This window comes from Lampetra fluviatilis, chromosome 48 (genome assembly GCF_964198595.1).
Source record: "Lampetra fluviatilis chromosome 48, kcLamFluv1.1, whole genome shotgun sequence".
NCBI lineage: Eukaryota > Metazoa > Chordata > Hyperoartia > Petromyzontiformes > Petromyzontidae > Lampetra > Lampetra fluviatilis.
The window spans coordinates 8,857,465-8,879,127 of record NC_136322.1 but is presented as its reverse complement, the minus strand read 5'-3'; the positions used below and the strand labels follow the sequence as shown (position 1 = coordinate 8,879,127).

Sequence of the window (21,663 nt, the reverse complement as noted above, 5' to 3'; positions counted from 1 at the left end):
TAGTGGTGGTGCTATGTAGTTGTTGTAGTTCTCCGCGTTGCGGTGCGGTATCGGCACCTTGCTTAGCTTGAGGTCCATCAGCGCGAGCTTTTGCTCCAAGCAACGTGTAGTGGTGGTTGTGCTGTGTAGTGGTGGTTGTGCTGTTGTTGTAGTGGTGGTGCTGTGTTGTTGTAGTGGTGGTGGTGTGTTGTTGTAGTGGTGGTGGTGTAGTAGTAGTAGTGGTGGTGCTGTTGTTGTAGTGGTTGTGCTGTGTAGTTGTAGTGGTGGTGGTGTAGTAGTAGTAGTGGTTGTGCTGTTGTTGTAGTAGTGGTTGTGCTGTGTAGTTGTTGTAGTTCTCCGCGCTGCGGTGCGGTATCGGCACCTTGCTCAGCTTGAGGTCCATCAGCGCGAGCTTCTGCTCCAAGCGACGCTTCTTCTCCTGGTCCTTCTGCTCCATCTTCCCGCGCGCCTCCACCGCGCGGCGCTCTCGCTCCTCGCGTTTCCTGCCAAGCGCCAAGACCACCGCCCACGCAAAGAAAGGCAAAGGTTCCGCGCCCCCTCAAAGCCTCCGCGGACCGGCGGGGCCAAGTGCTGTCGAACAGGCGACGGTTGTGGGTGGGCGGCCCGGCAGAGGTCGCAAACGGGTTTTGATTCCTTACCCCCCCCGTACCCGTACCCGGCCGCACCAGGGTCGCAAACTCTCCCACTCACTCCCTCACTCATCCACCCACCAATTCAGCTACTCACTCACCCACTCACCCACCCACTCACTCACCCACTCACGAACTCACTCACGAACTCACTCACTCACCCACTCACTCACCCACTCACGAACTCACTCACGAACTTACTCACCCACGCACCCACTTACTCACCCACCAACCAGAGGTCGCAAACGGGTTTTTATTCCTTACCCAGCTACCCGTACACGGCCGCACCAGGGTCGCAAACGGCTACCCGTACCTGGCCGGGTACGGGTAGCCGGGTATCGGGTAGGGTACGGGTATCGGGTACCCGGTTGCGACCTTTCATTTATTAGGTATAGCCCTGTGAGCCATTCGGCTCTTGAATCGGGTGCAACCGCAACAAACAAAAAACCAAAAACATGATCAAGAAAACATCTTAAAGTGAATATGTGACTGAGTGCAAACAGAAAATCCAAGAAAAGACAGCAAAATATTGCAGAAAAAGCACCGTACACCAACGCTGTGTGCAAAAATCCCAGTGGGATGCAAGTCAAACAACAACAACCACTCGATTTAAAGCTTTCGTGACTGCAGGGATTCATCTTCTTGGTTCTTTCGGTAAAGTCACGTAGAAGGGAAATAATAAAATAATAATAAAATTAAACATAATCAAATACAATTCTCACGACGTTTCGGCCACAACGCAAGCAGCCGTCCTCAGGTGAAGACCAGGTCTGTCGGAAAGACAGCGTCTGAATGAGCACCACCAGGCTTGGCATCGTATATGGTGTTCATTCAGACGCTGTCTCCCCGACAGACCTGTTCTTCACCTGAGGACGGCTGCTTGCGTTGTGGCCGAAACGTCGTGAGAATTATTTTCTTATGTTTAATTTTATTATTTCATTATTTCCCTTCTACGTGACTTTACCGACAGAACCAAGAAGAACAACAACCAACACAAGACAACTTGGATGATTGTGGACGCGAGCGGGAATCGAACTCAGCGTGCAAAACGCCGCTCCCCGTGGCGGTCCACACACAGACAGACGACACAAAGACAAAAATCCCCCGTGTAGCCTTCACAGACTGTAGGGGCAAGTGCTGTTAGCGAGCACCTATGAAGGCCGGCACGGCACACGAGGGGGTGGGTGGCTAAACACCACGACCGGCCGCCTTTGTCTCCCTAGCGGCGATGTTTACACACCGCACCAGGTACTCAATTTGAGGCTGAGTCGACCTAGGAGATGCCCAGGACAGGTTCAGATAATTGTCACCGGCGTTGGCCGTGAGCGGGAATCGAACCCGGGTCGCCAGGTTCGTAGCGCAGCGTAGCGCTCATCGCTACACACACGAACGCTCCCCCACTAAAGATCCCCTGTGTAGCCATAGCAGACTGAATTTCGATTTAAAGCTTTCGTGACTGCAGGGATTCATCTTCTTGGTTCTTTCGGTAAAGTCCCGTAGAATGGAAATAATAAAATAATAAAAATAAAACACAATTCATTTAGACTTTGTCTTCTCGACAGACCTGTTCTCCACCTGAGGACGGCTGCTTGCGTTGTGGCCGAAACGTCGTGAGAATTATTTTATTATGTTTTATTTTTATTATTTTATTACTTACCTTCTACGTGACTTTACCGAAAGAACCAAGAAGACATAACAGACTGCTTGGGCGAGCGCTGTTAGCGAGCACCTACAAAAGGCCCGGCACTGTGGCACGCGAGACGTGTGAGTAGCGGCAAGCGGCGATGTTTACCACACGCCGCGCAGGGTACTCGTTTGAGGCCGAGTCGACCTAGGGGAGGCCCAGGACCGGTGCCAGATAATCGCGAGCGGGAATCGAACCCGGGCGGCTGGGTTCGTAGCGCAGCGTATCGCTTGCCCGCCACCACCACCACCGTTCCTCACACAGGGACAGGCACGCACGCGACACACGCACGCACACACGCACGCACACACACACGCACACACACACGCACGCCACGCACACGCACGCACACACACACGCACGCACGCACACACGCACGCACGCACGCACGCACACACGCACGCACGCACACACGCACGCACGCACGCACGCACACACGCACACACGCACGCACGCACGCACGCACGCACGCACACACGCACGCACACACGCACGCACACACGCACGCACGCACGCACGCACGCACACACACGCACACACACACGCACGCACGCACGCACGCACGCACACACACACGCACGCGACACACACACGCACGCACGCCACGCACGCCACGCACGCCACGCACAGCAAGCCCTCACCGTTTCAAGTCCTCCTGCTTGAGGCGCTGCTTCTCCTCCTGCTTGAGTTTGCGCTGCTCCTCCTGCTGCTGCTTGTGCTGCTGCAGCAGCAGCTGCTCCTTCTCCTGCACAGGCGACAGCGGCAATCGGCAACAACCCCGGTGGCTACCTCCTCCTCCTCCTCCGCCACACACACACACACACGTGCGTGGTACGGACACACGTGCGTGGTACGGACACACGTGCGTGGTACGGACACACGTGCGTGGTACGGACACACGTGCGTGGTACAGACACACGTGCGTGGTACGGACACACGTGCGTGGTACGGACACACGTGCGTGGTACGGACACACGCGCGTGGTACGGACACACGTGCGTGGTACGGACACACGTGCGTGGTACGGACACACGCACGCACGCACGCACGCAAGGCGTCATACCATTTCTAACGGCGGTGCGATGCGTGGAACAATCCGTGCTCGGGCCAACGGACCAAACGCGAAAAATCCCAGCTCTTGAAAATTGTTTTTTTTACCCTTCTATCTGGCAACAAAACTGACGCCGTTTTTTACACAAGGAGTCATGTTTGCATTGACCACAATACCTGCAGTCATAATGCAAACACCCCTAGCTCTCATACTCTGATGGTGCGTTGTCTTTGAGTTGTGCGCCTTTTGGCGTCATCTGGTCCAACACCATGTGAGACTAGGCTCTAAGGAAAGCTGTCTCGGGTGTGGACCAATCAACTTCAAGGACGGTGCATATCATTATCAGAGTTGTGTTTTTTGTTTGCATTTTGACTGCAGGTATTGTGGTCTATGCAAACATGACTCCTCGTAAAAAAGGTGTCAGTTTTGTTGCCAAATAAAAGGGTAAAAAAACAATAATCATATTTTTTACTGCCAAATGAGGTACCAATGGTGTAAACCCAGCTCTTGATAATTGTTTTTTTACCCTTTTATCTGGCAACAAAACTGACGCCGTTTTTTACACAAGGAGTCATGTTTGCATTGACCACAATACCTGCGGTCGGAATGCAAACAAAAACACAACTCTGATAATGTATGCACCGTCCTTGAAATTGATTGGACCACACCCGAGACAGCTTTTCTTAGAGCCTAGTCTCACATGGTGTTGGACCAGATGACGCCAAAAGGCGCACAACTCAAAAACAATGCACCATCAGAGTATGAGAGCTCTGGGTGAAGCATTTACACCATTGGAACCTCCTTTGCCAGTAGCAGAATATGATGATTGTTTTTTTACCCTTTTATCTGGCAACAAAACTGACAGCTTTTTTTACACAATGAGTCGTGTTTGCATTGAGCACAATACCTGCGGTCGGAATGCAAACAAAAAACACACAACTCTGATAATGATATGCACCGTCCTTGAAGTTGATTGGTCCACACCCGAGACAGCTTTTCTTAGAACCCAGTCTCACCCTGGTGTTGGACCAGATGACACCTTCTGGCAAGTTTTGTTGCCAGATAAAAGGGTAAAAAAAAACAATCATCATATTTTGCTACTGGCAAAGGAGGTTCCGACCCAGCTCTTGTTGATGCGATGTCACGGCCGTGGTCGCGCACGTTTTAACGATGGAACGGCGTCACACCACCACCCCCCCCCCTCTTGCCGGTTGTCGTTACGACACGATGATGTCAGATCCTGGACTGACCTTGATGCCGACTTTGTTGGGCGTGTGGCTCTTGATGAAGGTGTGAGCAGAGATGATGTTGGAGTTGGGAGGAGAGAGGATGCCATGTGCCGGCCTCTTCAGAGAGGCGAGGAGCGCCTTGGGCCGAGGCACAGGTATCTGCGGGGAGACACGGGGAGATGCGGGGTGGGGGGAGATGGGAGGAGACACGGGGGGAGACACGGGGGGAGACACGGGGGGAGACACGGGGGGAGACACGGGGGGAGACACGGGGGGAGACACGGGGGGAGACACGGGGGGAGACACGGGGGGAGACACGGGGGGAGACACGGGGGGAGACACGGGGGGAGACACGGGGGGAGACACGGGGGAGACACGGGGGGGACACGTCGGTATGGAGATTCAGGGACACGGGGAGACACGGGGAGACACGGGGAGACACGGTGAGACACGGTGAGATGTGGGTACGGAGACACAAGGACACGTCGGTATGGAGATTCAGGGACACGGGGAGACACGGGGAGACACGGGGAGACACGGGAAGACACGGGGAGACACGGGGAGACACGGGGAGACACGGGGAGACACGGGGAGACACGGGGAGACACGGGGAGACACGGGGAGACACGGGGAGACACGGGGAGACACGGGGAGACACGGGGAGATGTGGGTACGGAGACACGGGGAGACGTGGGTACGGAGACATGGGAACACGTCGGTATGGAGATTCAGGGACACGGGGAGATACGGGGAGACACGGGGAGACGTGGAATGTAGATTCGGTGACAATTGTATATGGAGGCAAGGGGAGATGTTTGTACGGAGACACGGGGACACATCGGTATGGAGATTCAGGGACACGGGGAGACACGGGGAGACACGGGGAGACGTGGGGATACGTGGGTATGGAGACACAGGAACACGGGGAGACGTGGGTACGGAGACACGTCGGTATGGAGATTCAGGGACACGAGGAGACACGGGGAGACACGGGGAGACACGGGGAGACACGGGGAGACACGGGTACGGAGACACGGGAACACGGGGAGACACGGGGAGACACGGGGAGACACGGGGAGACACGGGGAGACGTGGGTACGGAGACACGGGAACACGGGGAGACGTGGGTACGGAGACACGTCGGTATGGAGATTCAGGGACACGAGGAGACACGCGGAGACACGGGGAGACACGCGGAGACACGGGGAGACACGGGGAGACACGGGGATACGTGGGTACGGAGACACGGGAACACGGGGAGACACACACGGGGAGAGACACGGGGAGAGACACGGGGAGAGACACGGGGAGAGACACGGGGAGAGACACGGGGAGAGACACGGGGAGAGACACGGGGAGAGACACGGGGAGAGACACGGGGAGAGACACGGGGAGAGACACGGGGAGAGACACGGGGAGAGACACGGGGAGAGACACGGGGAGAGACACGGGGAGAGACACGGGGAGACACGGGGAGACACGGGGAGACGTGGGTACGGAGACACGTCGGTATGGAGATTCAGGGACACGAGGAGACACGGGGAGACACGCTGAGACACGGGGAGACACGGGGAGACACGGGGAGACATGGGGAGACACGGGGATACGTGGGTACGGAGACACGGGAACACGGGGAGACACACACGGGGAGAGACACGGGGAGAGACACGGGGAGAGACACGGGGAGAGACACGGGGAGAGACACGGGGAGAGACACGGGGAGAGACACGGGGAGAGACACGGGGAGAGACACGGGGAGAGACACGGGGAGAGACACGGGGAGAGACACGGGGAGAGACACGGGGAGAGACACGGGGAGAGACACGGGGAGAGACACGGGGAGAGACACGGGGAGAGACACGGGGAGAGACACGGGGAGAGACACGGGGAGAGACACGGGGAGACTGCGAGCCTCAGGGTGCGCGCACGCAACGCGTACCTTGATCCTGCAATAGCGAGGCGTCAGCGGCTTCTTCTTGGCCGGGGGAAGCTCCTCTTCGGCGGAGGAGCGCGACTCTCCTTCCCCGCCGGGCGGATGTTCGCCCATCGACATGCTCCAGCTCCGCTTCCTGCACGGAGAGAGACGCACAAAGGCGACACCGTCGGGGAGCGGGGGGCGAGTGATGCTGGATGAGCGGCGGCGCCTTGGGAAGGCCCGGGGCGACGGTTGTTGGGTCGTCGCGAGCGGGAATCGAACTCCAGCTCGCCGGGGTTGGGAGCGGTTTTGCAGTTCTGAATGCAAAGTTCCACGGCTCACCAACCCCCCCCTTTCCCCTGACTTTCCTGTGTCCATACGGATGCATAAACACCGCACGCACAGACACACCGCACACGCCATACACACACCGCATACACACCGCATACACACACACAAACACACACACACACCGCACACGCCACACACACGCACACCGCATACACACCGCATACACACACACAAACACACACCGCACACGCCACACACACAAACACACACCGCACACGCCACACACACACCGCACACGCCACACACACACACACCGCATACACACACACAAACACCGCACACGCCACACACACACACACACCGCACAAGCCATACACACGCACACCGCATACACACCGCATACACACACACAAACACACACCGCACACGCCACACACACACACACACCGCACACGCCACACACACCATCACACCGCACACGCCACACAAACACACACCGCACACGCCACACACACACACACACCGCACAAGCCATACACACACACACCGCATACACACCGCATACACACACACAAACACACACAAACACCGCACACGCCACACACACACACACCGCATACACACAAACACAACGCACACGCCACACACACCGCTCACACGCCACTCACACCGCACACGCCACACACACCGCATACACACAAACACACACACACACACCGCATACACACAAACACACAACGCACACGCCACACACACCGCTCACACGCCACTCACACCGCACACGCCATACACACACACACCGCACACGCCATACACAAACACTGCACACACACACAAACACCGCACACGCCATACACACACACTACACACGCCATACACACACACACCGCACACGCCATACACACACACACCGCACACGCCATACACACACCGCACACGCCATACACACACACACCGCACACGCCATACACACACACACCGCACACGCCATACACACACACACCGCACACGCCATACACACACACCGCACACGCCACACACACACACACAACACCGCACACACCACACATACCATCACACACACCGCGCACACACAAACACCGCACACGCACAAACACTGCACACGCCATCACACAACACCGCTCAAACCGCGCACACACAAACCGCACACGCCACACACAGATCATCACACACATCATCATACACACCGCGAACACACACACACACCGCACACACGCACAAACACCGCGCGCACACAAACACCGCACAAACACCTCCAGCAGGATTGAGTGGCGACTGACAACATCCCTACCTCAGTTGCGTGGTCTCAGAGCCGGACGAAATGGATTCACCGTTTCTCACATCTGGTGTGGGTGTGGGGTGGGGGGAATGGGGGAAAATCACAATAGTTGTTATCGCACAACGCCGGGATTTCCGTTCGGTCAACTTACGAGACAATCTCACCACCACAGTTACATAGTGCGTACACAAAGACAAAGATCCCCTGTGTAGCCTTAACAGACTGTAGGGGCAAGTGCTGTTAGCGAGCATGACCTATGAAGGCCGGCACGGCACACGAGGGGGTGGGTGGCCAGCACCACGCCCGGCCGCCTTTGTCTCCCCAGTGGCGATGTTTACACACCGCACCAGGTGCTCATTTGAGGCCGAGTCGACCTAGGAGATCGGTTCAGATAATCGTCACCGGCGTTGGCCGTGAGCGGGAATCGAACCCGGGTCCCGAGGTTCGTAGCGCAGCGTAGCGCTAACCGCTGCACCGCCTCTCCCCACTCACACACGCCCTGACGCACGTGCACACACGCACGTGCACACACACGCACACACACACACGCACGCACACACACACACACGCACGCACGCACGCACGCACACGCACACACGCACACACACACCCACACACGCACACACACACGCACACACACACACGCACACACACACACTCACCTCGCTCCACCACCACCACCTCCTCCTCCTCCTCCACGGCGCACCTCAGCGCCATTGCCGCTGTGACCGCCGCGGCCGCGGCCAGGTTGCTCCGGCGAGCCCGCTCCCGCGCCAGGCTCGCGCGCTGCTTGCCCTGCGAGTAGCGGCTCGCCAGGATGGTCGACACCACGCCGGTGCCGGTGCCGGTGGTGCCGGCGGTGGCGCGGCTCTGCCGTGTCGGACGCTGCACCGCTCCGGGCGTGGACACGGCGACGACGACGGCGCTGCTGCTGCTGCTGCTGGTGGTGCTGCTGGTGGTGGTGTTGAGCGATTCGGAGAGACGCACCGGATCGGCTCCGTCGGCTCTTGCTGCTGCTGCCGCTGCTGCTGCTGGCGCCCATCCGGATCCTACAGCTTCCCCTCCTGCTGCTGCTGCTGCTGTGCTGCTGCTGTTGCTGCTGCCGCAGTTTCTGCTGCTGCTGATGTCCACGAGTCTCCGCTGGCCAGTGCCGAGTTGGCGGCGTCGCTGGCGTCGGCCTCCGTGGCGGCGTTAGGAGGCCAGGCCGTTGCCTGCAAAGCCAAGTTGGGGGTGTCAAAGTTGGATTTCGGTGAAGCCGGGTGAGAACTCACGGGATGTGGGGTCGTCGTTTGCGGGAGTGGGTGAATGATGAGCGGGTGGGCAGGTGGGTGAACGAATGAGTGAGTGGGTGAGCGAGTGGGTGAGCGAGCGAGTGGGTGAGTGAGTGGGTGAGCGAGAAAGTGGGTGAGTGAGCGGGTGGGGAAGCGATTGGGTGGGCAGGTGGGTGAACGAATGAGTGAGTGGGTGAGCGAGTTGCTGAGCGAGTGGGTGAGCGAGCAAGTGGGTGGGTGAGTGAGCGGGTGGTTAAGCGATGGGTGAGCGGGTGGTTGAGCGAGTGGTTGAGCGAGTGGGTGAGCGGGTGGGTGGGCGAGTGGGTGAGCGAGTGGGTGAGCGGGTGAATGAGTGGGTTAACAAATGAGTGAGTGGGTGAGCGAGTTGCTGAGCGAGTGGGTGAGCGAGTGGGTGAGCGAGTGGGTGAGCGAGTGGGTGAGCGAGTGGGTGAGCGAGCAAGTGGGTGGGTGAGTGAGCGGCTGGGTAAGCGATTGAGTGAGCGAGTGGTTGAGCGAGTGGCCGTGTCAGAGACATTGAACCACCAGCAATGCCGAGACTCTGGGTTCAAGCCCTTCGGGACGCCACGGTGGTGAGATGTTAACTACCTCGCCCGTTATACAGGAGGTTGTGGGTTCGATACCGAACCTGGGGCCTGCTGCTGTTTACTTGGAGTCTGCGTCTATCTTATTTGGAGTCTGCGTCTATCTTATTTGGAGCCTGCGTCTATCTTACTTGGAGCCTGCGTCTATCTTATTTGGAGTCTGCGTCTATCTTATTTGGAGCCTGCGTCTATCTTATTTGGAGTCTGCGTCTCTCTTATTTGGAGTCTGCGTCTCTCTTATTTGGAGTCTGCGTCTATCTTACTTGGAGTCTGCGTCTATCTTATTTGGAGTCTGCGTCTCTCTTATTTGGAGTCTGCGTCTCTCTTATTTGGAGTCTGCGTCTATCTTATTTGGAGTCTGCGTCTATCTTATTTGGAGTCTGCGTCTCTCTTATTTGGAGCCTGCGTCTATCTTATTTGGAGTCTGCGTCTATCTTATTTGGAGCCTGCGTCTATCTTATTTGGAGTCTGCGTCTATCTTATTTGGAGTCTGCGTCTATCTTATTTGGAGTCTGCGTCTATCTTATTTGGAGCCTGCATCTATCTTATTTGGAGTCTGCGTCTATCTTATTTGGAGTCTGCGTCTATCTTATTTGGAGTCTGCGTCTATCTTATTTGGAGTCTGCGTCTATCTTATTTGGAGTCTGCGTCTATCTTATTTGGAGTCTGCGTCTATCTTATTTGGAGTCTGCGTCTATCTTATTTGGAGTCTGCGTCTCTCTCTCTCTCTCTCCCCGTGGCCGCGTGGATTTTCTCTCCGGCTCCTCCGGTTTTTCCCCTCCGCGTTTAGAATCGATGTCACCACGCGGCTCAGAGGATTTGGCTGCTGCCGTTACATTTCCACGCAGATGATGAGCCCGCTCCGAGGGAGCTGTCGTCTGCGACAGGCCAGGTCGCTTCTGCAAGAAACATTGAGCTAAGAGTAGCTCAGTGGGGACATGCCTGGTAACGATTTAAAAAAAAAGTTCTAAAGTTTAAGTGCAAGGAGGGGCTGGGTGGGGAGGGAGGGGCTGGGTGGGTGGGGCTGGGTGGGGAGGGGAAGGTGGAGAGGGTGGTGGCTGGGTGGAGTGGGGAGGGTGGGGAGGGGCTGGGTGGGGAGGGTGAGTTCTAAAGTTTAAGTGCAAGGAGGGGCTGGGTGGGGAGGGAGGGGCTGGGTGGGGCTGGGTGGGGAGGGGAAGGTGGAGAGGGTGGTGGCTGGGTGGGGAGGGGCTGGGTGGGGAGGGTGAGTTCTAAAGTTTAAGTGCAAGGAGGGGCTGGGTGGGGAGGGAGGGGCTGGGTGGGGCTGGGTGGGGAGGGGAAGGTGGAGAGGGTGGTGGCTGGGTGGGGAGGGGCTGGGTGGGGAGGGTGAGTTCTAAAGTTTAAGTGCAAGGAGGGGCTGGGTGGGGAGGGAGGGGCTGGGTGGGGCTGGGTGGGGAGGGTGAGTTCTAAAGTTTAAGTGCAAGGAGGGGCTGGGTGGGGAGGGAGGGGCTGGGTGGGGCTGGGTGGGGCTGGGTGGGGAGGGTGAGTTCTAAAGTTTAATTTCTCTCTCAATGTCTCTCTCTGCGTGCCCTGACCTGCCCTTTCCGTGACCCCTTGCCTTGCCCTGCCCCTGCTTGTGCCCTACCTTCGATGTCGACGCAATCAGCTCCTCGTAGTGACCCACCATGTTCAGCACCGTCTTGCCCGCCGCACCCCGGGAGGTGTTAGCCCTTGTGCCGGCAGCGGCGGCAGTCCCGGTGCCGCTGGCGCCGGCGGTGACCGTGGCGGTGGAGTTAGCGGCCAACTGGCGCATGACCGAGCGCGTGAGCACGCCCGCCGAAAAGGTGGCCAGCGTGCTCTGCCGGCCAACGTGGTTGGAGCGAACTCTGGTGCTGCACGCGGTGAGGGGCAGGAGGAGTGACGGTGGGAAGGGAAGGGAAGGGGAGGAAGAGGTAACAAACGCAGGCCGAGCGAGTGACAGGCAGAGGTCGCAAATGGGTTTTGATTCCTTACCCGTACCCGGCCGCAGCAGGGTCGCAAACGGGTACCCGTACCCGGCCGTACCCGTACCCTACCCGTACCAGGCCGGGTAAGGTACGGGTATCGGGTACCCGGTTGCGACCTCTGGGGTGAAGCCGTGTTGCAGGCGCGGGTGGGTTGATTCTAGGAACTTGAATTGTGAGAAGAGACAAGACGTTGGGAAATGAGTGACAAACGGCGACTCACCAGTGACTCACGGCCTACCCGTACCCGTACCCAGCCGCACCAGGGTCGCAAACGGGTAGGGTACGGGTATCGACCCAATCAAAACCATCACCTTGCCACACATAGCAGGAGTCACCAAAAAGATTTCCAAAATCTTGAGCAAACACAAGCTCCAGGTTCAATTAAACACAGTACGTAAAATTAGTGATCTGATCCCATCTGTGAAGGATGTGATCCCTGACACGCAGTACCCCGGTGTCAACAAACTAAGCTGTGTCTGCGGCAGTAGCTACATTGGGGAAACTAAGCGACGTGTCTCGGACCGTGTTCCGGAACACAAGGCAGATCTGAAACACGGTAAGACCAATACCTCAGCCGTGGCTGATCATTGTTTTAATGCGGTGGGCTCGCACGAAATTGATTTCTCTAAGACGAAGGTACTTTGCAAACCCACTGGCGTTCAACAAAGATTCGTCCATGAAGCCATCCATCCATATATAGACACAGACACAATTTCAACCGAGAAGATGGGTACTAACTGAGCAATCATCGGAAGGACGTTATCAACCAGTTTAAGTGATAACTGGCTGTGATGTTCCCATCCTACCACCTGACGATGTTAGCTGTTATTTTCGGCTGTCCGATTTTACATTAACAGGTTAAATTTGATAATTGTTTTTTTTACCCTTTTATCTGCCAACAAAACTGACACCTTTTTTACAAAGAGTCATGTTTGCATTGACCACAATACCTGCGGTCGGAACGCAAACAAAAAACACACAACTCTGATAATGTATGTGCACTGTCCTTGAAATTGATTGGTCCACACCAGAGACAGCTTTTCTTAGAGCCTAGTCTCACATGGTGTTGGACCAGATGACGCCAAAAGGCGCACAACTCAAAAACAATGCACCATCAGAGTATGAGAGCTCGGGGTACCGCAGTTACACCATTGTAACCTCCTTTGCCAGTAGCAAAATATGATGATTGTTTTTTTACCCTTTTATCTGCCAACAAAACTGACACCTTTTTTACAAGGAGTCATGTTTGCATTGACCACAATACCTGCGGTCATAATGTAAACAAAAAACACACAACTCTGATAATGTATGCACCGTCCTTGAAGTTGATTGGTCCACACCCGAGACAGCTTTTCTTAGAGCCCAGTCTCACATGGTGTTGGACCAGATGACGCCAGAAGGCGCACGTTAAATTTCTCACACCAACACAACCACTTTCGCACGCCAACCTAGAGGTCGCGGCTCTGCGATCTTCCATGTAACATGCGAATCTCTCACATTCACATAGCCACCTCAGCACGCTCACAGTGGAGGCCGTTCAACGATCTTACATTATAACATGCACATTTTTTTTACCTGGCATCCCTTTAATTGGTGGAAAACCCACCACCGTCACGATCGCTGCCCACCACTCACATCAACATTGGCTGCCCCGTCCGTGCTGCTGACATTTGGGCTACCGCCTATTTCAAACCTTTATAAACAGTTTGCCTTTAGATTTTAGAAGCTATCCCACCATTTCCTGATGACGACCGCTTGTGTTGCGATCGAAACGTCGTCGTTTTTTTGTTATTTTCTTTTAACCTATCTACGTGACTTTACGAACGATCCATGGAATATGAAACCTGCAGTCACGACAGCTTTAAGTCATGAGTTAGATAGACTATCTGTTTGCTGAAACACGTTAATATTATTAATCCTTGATCGTTTCTGCATGGATTAACTATCGGCCGTTCTATAGGATTCGGAGGGAAGGGAGGGGGGTGCGTCAAGCGTACGTACGCAGGTGGGGAGGTGTAAGAAGTACACGTGCGTACAGGAAGGGGTCAAGTTGACAGATTTTTTGCGTACGTACTAAATGGAAGGTCCCTTATCTGGTAAAATAAAAAGTAAATTGAGGGTGGGTCTCTATGGTTCTCTCTGAGTCTATACGAGTCTCTGGATATCCGTGGGTCTATGGGTGTCTCTACGAGTCTGTTGAAAAATGCGTTGGGATATCATTTGGCCTTAACCTGGTAGAATGAAAATAGTTGATTGAGTATGGGTCTCTATGGGTCTCTATACGAGTCGCGAGATCTCTGTGGGTCTATCTATGGATCTCTATACGAGTCTGGAGAAACTTGCGCTTGGATATCATTTGCGATAGACAGAGTCGCTTCTGAAAAAGCTCTACACAGCTCAGCAGTGTGGGGACCTAACCTGCTAAAGAAAACATAAATAAAATATTTCAAAAACAGCTTCACAGTTTACACTATGAGATCTCCTTTACCAGTGGCAAAATATAGTAGTAGGTTTTTACCCTTTAAACTGGTACAAAAACTGACACCTTTATACAAGGCATCATGTTTGCAATAACCACAACACAAGCAGTCAAAATGCAGAACAAAAAGAAAACAACTCTGATAATGGTAATGATATGCACTGTCATTATCAGAGTTGTTTCTTTTTGTTTGCATTTTGACTGCTTGTGTTGAGGTTATTGCAAACATGATGCCTTGTATAAAGGTGTCAGTTTTTGTACCAGTTTAAAGGGTAAAAACCTACTACTATATTTTGCATTTTGACTTCTTGTGTTGAGGTTATTGCAAACACGATGCCTCGTATAAAGGTGTCAGTTTTTGTACCAGTTGAAAGGGTGATAAACCTACTACTATAGCTTCACAGTTTGTCGTGCGTGACCTCAGCCGGTCGTACCGTGGCGGGGTGTTGTACTGGCTCGAGTTGTAGGCGACCGAGCTTTTGCGTAGACGCCTCCGATTCTTGGCCGACGGAGTCTTGGGGAGCATCTCCGGTGCTTTTCTGGAAAGCGGAGCGCGGATTGATAAAAGTATCCTTCTCGGAAGACAGCACCCAACAGGTCAAATCCCTTCGCTGGCCGCCAACCCAGTCAGTCTTCTTGGTTCTTTCGGTAAAGTCGTCACGTAGAAGGGAAGTAATAAAATAATAAAAATAAAACGTAATAAAATAATTCTCACGACGTTTCGGCCACAACGCAAGCAGCCGTCCTCAGGTGAAGAATGAAACACCACCAAGCTTGGAGCGTATATTTAAGCTGGGTTATTTTTATTATTTTATTACTTCACTTCTACGTGATGACTTTACCGAAAGAACCAAGAAGATGAATCCCTGCAGTCACGAAAGAAGCTTTAAATCGAAACCCAGTCAATGTCAACAAACTTTAAATGTCACACCCACCAGCCCTGCCCCTCTCCCCTCTCAGCTCACTCTACACCCCTCCACACACTCTCCTACCACTCCCCACTTCCACGCACTCTCCTACCTCTCTCCCCCCCTCCACGCACTCTCCTACCTCTCTCCTGTCACTCTCCCCCCCCTGCCACGCACTCTCCTACCTCTCACTCTACTCCCTTCCACGCACTCTCCTCCCCCTCCACACTCTCCTACCTCCCTCCACCCCCCTCCACACACTCTCCTACCACTCCCCACTTCCACGCACTCTCCTACTTCTCCCCACTCTCTTCTCCCCTCCACTCACTCTCTTACCTCTCCCCTCTCTCGGCTCCCCTCCACTCCCTCTCCCCTCTCTCTATTCCCCTCCACTCACTCTCCTACCTTTTCACTATCCTACCTCTTCACTCTCTCTACTCCCCTCCACGCACTCTCCTACCTCTCCCCTCTCACCTCACTCAACTCACTCTTCTCCCCACTCTCTTCTCCCCTCCACGCACTCTCCTACCTCTCCTCTCTCACTCAACTCCCCTCCACGCACTCTCCTACCTCTCCCCTCTCATTCTGTTCCCCTCCACTCACTCTCCTACCTCTCCCCTCTCATTCTGTTCCCCTCCACTCACTCTCCTACCTCTCCCCTCTCACTCTACTCCCCTCCATGCACTCTCCTACCACTCCCCACTTCCACGCACTCTCCTACTTCTCCCCACTCTCTTCTCCCCTCCACTTACTCTCCTACCTCTCCTCTCTCATTCTACTCCCCTCCACACACTCTCCTACCACTCCCCACTTCCACGCACTCTCCTACCTCTCTCCCCCCCTCCACTCACTCTCCTACCTCTCTTCTGTCACTCTCCCCCCCTGCCACGCACTCTCCTACCTCCCTCCACCCCCCTCCACGCACTCTCCTACCACTCCCCACTTCCACGCACTCTCCTACTTCTCCCCACTCTCTTCTCCCCTCCACGCACTCTCCTACCTCTTCACTCTCTCTTCTCCCCTCCCCTCCACTCACTCTCTTACCTCTCCCCTCTCTCGGCTCCCCTCCACTCCCTCTCCCCTCTCTCTACTCCCCTCCACGCACTCTCCTACCTCTCCCCTCTCACCTCACTCAACTCACTCTTCTCCCCACTCTCTTCTCCCCTCCACTCTCTCTCCTACCTCTCCTCTCTCATTCTACTCCCCTCCACTCACTCTCCTACCTCTCCCCTCTCATTCTACTCCCCTCCACTCACTCTCCTACCTCTCCCCTCTCATTCTGTTCCCCTCCACTCACTCTCCTACCTCTCCCCTCTCATTCTACTCCCCTCCACTCACTCTCCTACCTCTCCCCTCTCATTCTACTCCCCTCCACTCACTCTCCTACCTCTCCCCTCTCATTCTGTTCCCCTCCACTCACTCTCCTACCTCTCCCCTCTCATTCTACTCCCCTCCACTCACTCTCCTACCTCTCCCCTCTCATTCTGTTCCCCTCCACTCACTCTCCTACCTCTCCCCTCTCATTCTACTCCCCTCCACTCACTCTCCTACCTCTCCCCTCTCATTCTACTCACCTCCACTCACTCTCCTAACTCTCCCCTCTCATTCTGTTCCCCTCCACTCACTCTCCTACCTCTCCCCTCTCATTCTACTCCCCTCCACGCACTCTCCTACCTCTCCCCTCTCATTCTACTCCCCTCCACTCACTCTCCTACCTCTCCCCTCTCATTCTACTCACCTCCACTCACTCTCCTAACTCTCCCCTCTCTCTCTACTCCCCTCCACTCACTCTCCTACCTCTCCCCTCTCATTCTACTCCCCTCCACTCACTCTCCTACTTCTCCCCTCTCATTCTACTCACCTCCACTCACTCTCCTACCTCTCCCCTCTCATTCTACTCCCCTCCACTCACTCTCCTACCTCTCCCCTCTCATTCTGTTCCCCTCCACTCACTCTCCTACCTCTCCCCTCTCATTCTACTCCCCTCCACGCACTCTCCTACCTCTCCCCTCTCATTCTACTCCCCTCCACGCACTCTCCTACCTCTCCCCTCTCATTCTACTCCCCTCCACGCACTCTCCTACTTCTCCCCTCTCATTCTACTCACCTCCACTCACTCTCCTAACTCTCCCCTCTCTCTCTACTCCCCTCCACGCACTCTCCTACTTCTCCCCTCTCATTCTACTCCCCTCCACTCACTCTCCTAACTCTCCCCTCTCACTCTACTCCCCTCCACTCACTCTCCTACTTCTCCCCTCTCATTCTACTCACCTCCACTCACTCTCCTACCTCTCCCCTCTCATTCTACTCCCCTCCACGCACTCTCCTACCTCTCCCCTCTCATTCTACTCCCCTCCACTCACTCTCCTACCTCTCCCCTCTCATTCTACTCACCTCCACTCACTCTCCTAACTCTCCCCTCTCTCTCTACTCCCCTCCACTCACTCTCCTACCTCTCCCCTCTCATTCTACTCCCCTCCACTCACTCTCCTACTTCTCCCCTCTCATTCTACTCACCTCCACTCACTCTCCTACCTCTCCCCTCTCATTCTACTCCCCTCCACTCACTCTCCTACCTCTCCCCTCTCATTCTGTTCCCCTCCACTCACTCTCCTACCTCTCCCCTCTCATTCTACTCCCCTCCACGCACTCTCCTACCTCTCCCCTCTCATTCTACTCCCCTCCACGCACTCTCCTACCTCTCCCCTCTCATTCTACTCCCCTCCACGCACTCTCCTACTTCTCCCCTCTCATTCTACTCACCTCCACTCACTCTCCTAACTCTCCCCTCTCTCTCTACTCCCCTCCACGCACTCTCCTACTTCTCCCCTCTCATTCTACTCCCCTCCACTCACTCTCCTAACTCTCCCCTCTCACTCTACTCCCCTCCACTCACTCTCCTACTTCTCCCCTCTCATTCTACTCACCTCCACTCACTCTCCTACCTCTCCCCTCTCATTCTACTCCCCTCCACTCACTCTCCTACCTCTCCCCTCTCATTCTACTCACCTCCACGCACTCTCCTACCTCTCCCCTCACTACCCCCCCCCGCCCCTTCCGCATGCTTTCAGACTCACGTGGCGGAGAAGTGCAACTGGGCCTCGTTCAAGATCTCCTGTAGCCACTGTGTCTTTGGCCTCATCACCGTCTCGTCGAAATCCAGCAGGAGGCTATGCACCGTGTCCCCGCATCGTGAGCCTGATGTCGCCAATCTCCATCTTGGTCACGTTGGCCTCCTGTGCGAGAGAAACGCGCAGCAGAGGTCGCAAACTCTCCCACTCACTCACCCACTCACTCACCCACCCACTTACTCACCCACTCACTCACCCACTCACTCACCCACTCACTCACCCACTCACCCACCCACTCACCCACCCACTTACTCACCCACTCACCCACTCACTCACTCACCCACCCACTTACTCACCCACTCACTCACCCACTCACTCACCCACTCACTCACCCACTCACCCACCCACTCACCCACCCACTTACTCACCCACTCACTCACTCACCCACCCACTTACTCACCCACTCACCCACCCACTTACTCACCCACCCACTTACTCACCCACTCACTCACTCACCCACCCACTTACTCACCCACTCACCCACCCACTTACTCACCCACTCACTCACCCACTCACCCACCCACTCACCCACTCACCCACTCACGAACTCACTCACTCACCCACTCACTCACCCACCCACGAACTCACTCACTCACCCACCCACTCACTCACCCACTCACTCACTCACCCACTCACGAACTCACCCACTCACTCACCCACTCACGAACTCACTCACTCACCCACCCACTTACCCACTCACCCACTCACGAACTCACTCACCCACCCACTCACTCACCCACTCACTCACCCACTCACCCACTCACGAACTCACTCACCCACGCACTCACCCACGCACTCACCCACGCACTCACCCACGCACCCCACTTACTCACCCACCAACCAGAGGTCGCAAACGGGTTTTGATTCCTTACCCGTACCCGGCCGCACCAGGGTCGCAAACTCTCCCACTCACTCATCCACCCACTAATTCAGCTACTCACTCACTCACCCACCCACTCACCCACCCATTCACTCACCCACTCACTCACGAACTCACAAACTCACTCACTCACTCACTCACCCACTCACTCACTCACCCACTCACCCACTCACCCACGCACCCACTTACTCACCCACCAACCAGAGGTCGCAAACGGGTTTTGATTCCTTACCCGTACCCGGCCGCACCAAGGGTCGCAAATGGGTACCCATACCCGGCCGGGTACGGGTAGCCGGGTATCAGGTAGGGTACGGGTATCGGGTACCCGGTTGCGACCTCTGACGCGCAGCGGCAGGCAATGTCAAGCCGGGCACCTGACGTTTATCGTCACCGGGGTAGGGCCCTCATGAGCCGTAGGGGCAAGTCTTCGACTAGCGAACACAATTTGTCGCCACCATTGGAACCTCCTTTGCCAGTAGCAAAATATGATAATTGTTTTTTTTACCCCTTTTATCTGGCAACAAAAATGAGACCGTTTTTTACAAGGAGTCATGTTTGCATTGACCACAATACCTGCGGTCGGAATGCAAACAAAAACCACACAACTCTGATAATGTACGCACCGTCCTTGAAATTGATTGGTCCACACCCGAGACAGCTTTTCTTAGAGCCCAGTCTCACATGGTGTTGGACCAGATGACGCCAAAAAGCGCAACACCATGTGATAGTGTAGTGTATAGTGTAGTGTATAATAATGTAGTAGTGTATAGTGTAGTGTATAGTATAGTGTATAATAGTGTAGTGTATAATAGTGTAGTAGTGTATAGTGTAGTGTATAATAGTGTAGTGTATAATAGTGTAGTGTATAATAGTGTAGTAATGTATAGTGCATAATAGTGTAGTGTATAATAGTGTAGTAGTGTATAGTGTAGTGTATAATAGTGTAGTGTATAATAGTGTAGTGTATAATAGTGTAGTAGTGTATAGTGTAGTGTATAATAGTGTAGTAGTGTATAGTGTAGTGTATAGTAGTGTAGTGTATAGTATAGTGTATAATAGTGTAGAGTATAGTAGTGTAGTGTATAGTGTAGTGTATAGTGTAGTGTATAATAGTGTAGTGTATAATAGTGTAGTAGTGTATAGTGTAGAATAGTGTAGTAGTGTATAGTGTAGTGTATAGTAGTGTAGTGTATAGTGTATAATAGTGTAGTGTATAGTAGTGTAGTGTAGTAGTGTAGTGTATAGTAGTGTAGTGGTGTGGTAGTGTATAGTAGTGTATAGTAGTGTATAGTGTAGTGTATAGTAGTGTAGTGTATAGTGTATTGTGTGTATAGTATATTATATACATTGTGTGTGCATAGAACGTGAACAACGTTATATATAACATTACGTGTGTATAGAATGTTAAAGTTATATAATCGATAATCTATCTGGGATTGATAACAGCCTGAGGCCTAGGGGGGTTGGAGTCGCTGCGATGTTCTCCGGCTAACAAACTAAACAACAACGTTGCACACATTTTAAAGTGTGTAATTAGAATCTTGACTTAAAGCTTTCGTGACGGTAAAAATTATTATTCTTTGGGTCTTTAGCTAAAGTCAAGTAGATGGATTCGAAGTAAAATAACTACAACAAAATAACCTCACACGACGTTTCGATCGCAACGCAACCTCGGGTGTCCCGTCTTCTTCACGTCCGTCGATTAGTTTAATAGAAAATAACGAAATAACAAGAAACACCTCACGACGTTTCGATCGCGACGCAAGCGGCCTTCTTCAGGAAGAAAAAAAAAACAAAAAAAGACGACGACCCGCGTTTGGGTAGCGATCGAAACGTCGTGAGGTGCCGGTTTTTTTTCGTTATTTTCCCTTGAACCGAATCTACGGTACGTGAATTTAGCGAAAGACCCGCGGAAGATGCCTTGTAGAATGTTAAAGTTGTTTAAATCGACGCTGTTTTCTGTATCGGTGCGGAAATGTGTCGCGTTGTTGTCAACGGCCCCGAGGCCTCAAGGGGGAATTTCTCTCGCTAACAAACAAACAAACGACGGCAAAGTTGGCTCGATCAGCCGACAGAGTCGGCGCACATTTTAGAATGATTACTGTTTGCGTGTGTTGTTAACAAGTAATTTATATCTCTCTTTCTCTCGCTTTTAATTCGAACTTTTTCCTCACCTCCATAGCGTCGGCTCCGTTCCCGCCTTTGCAATCTCCTCAGCAAATTTGAAATTTCTCGCTCCTCTGTCACGCCCCCCCCCCGGCGTTTGGAGCCAATGGGAGAGCGGCTTACTCAGAGGTGCACGCCCCCTTCTACGTCACTTTCTCACCCA

At 54.1% G+C, this 21,663-nt stretch overlaps 2 protein-coding genes across 3 annotated transcripts in view; both read right to left on the bottom strand.

Moving 5' to 3' along the window:
• The window catches only part of LOC144947977 (uncharacterized), a 20,019-nt gene extending 10,873 nt beyond the window's left edge, over positions 1-9,146 (bottom strand). The window contains exons 1-6 of the mRNA XM_078877407.1: positions 8,762-9,146; positions 8,112-8,163; positions 6,533-6,662; positions 4,615-4,752; positions 2,955-3,058; positions 362-482 (exon numbers count right to left, since the gene is read on the bottom strand). Coding sequence (XP_078733533.1) covers positions 362-482; positions 2,955-3,058; positions 4,615-4,752; positions 6,533-6,662; positions 8,112-8,163; positions 8,762-8,816 — 600 coding nt within the window. The 5' untranslated portion in view covers positions 8,817-9,146. The remainder of the gene's footprint in view (positions 1-361; positions 483-2,954; positions 3,059-4,614; positions 4,753-6,532; positions 6,663-8,111; positions 8,164-8,761) is intronic.
• Positions 9,146-21,663, bottom strand: LOC144948318 (uncharacterized). Of its 2 annotated transcripts, none has more exons than XM_078877758.1 (5): positions 21,509-21,663; positions 18,401-18,559; positions 14,850-14,954; positions 11,615-11,822; positions 9,146-9,310 (listed from the first exon to the last, which is right to left on the bottom strand). In XM_078877758.1, exons 2-5 carry the CDS (start codon positions 18,463-18,465, stop codon positions 9,149-9,151), a joined length of 540 nt encoding a protein of 179 aa, XP_078733884.1. In that variant the 5' UTR covers positions 18,466-18,559; positions 21,509-21,663; the 3' UTR covers positions 9,146-9,148. The 2 variants fall into 2 exon arrangements, with proteins under 2 accessions (XP_078733884.1, XP_078733883.1); XM_078877757.1 differs by having other exon boundaries at positions 11,576-11,822; positions 21,509-21,658.

Coding starts and splice junctions, on each gene's coding strand:
- LOC144948318 (XM_078877757.1), bottom strand. CDS start 18,465: ATGAGGCCAAAGACACAGTGGCTACAGGAGATCTTGAACGAGGCCCAG. Junction 14,955..18,400: donor CAGTTGCACTTCTCCGCCAC/GTGAGTCTGAAA, acceptor TCCGCTTTCCAG/AAAAGCACCGGAGATGCTCC. Junction 11,823..14,849: donor CAGTACAACACCCCGCCACG/GTACGACCGGCT, acceptor CACCGCGTGCAG/CACCAGAGTTCGCTCCAACC.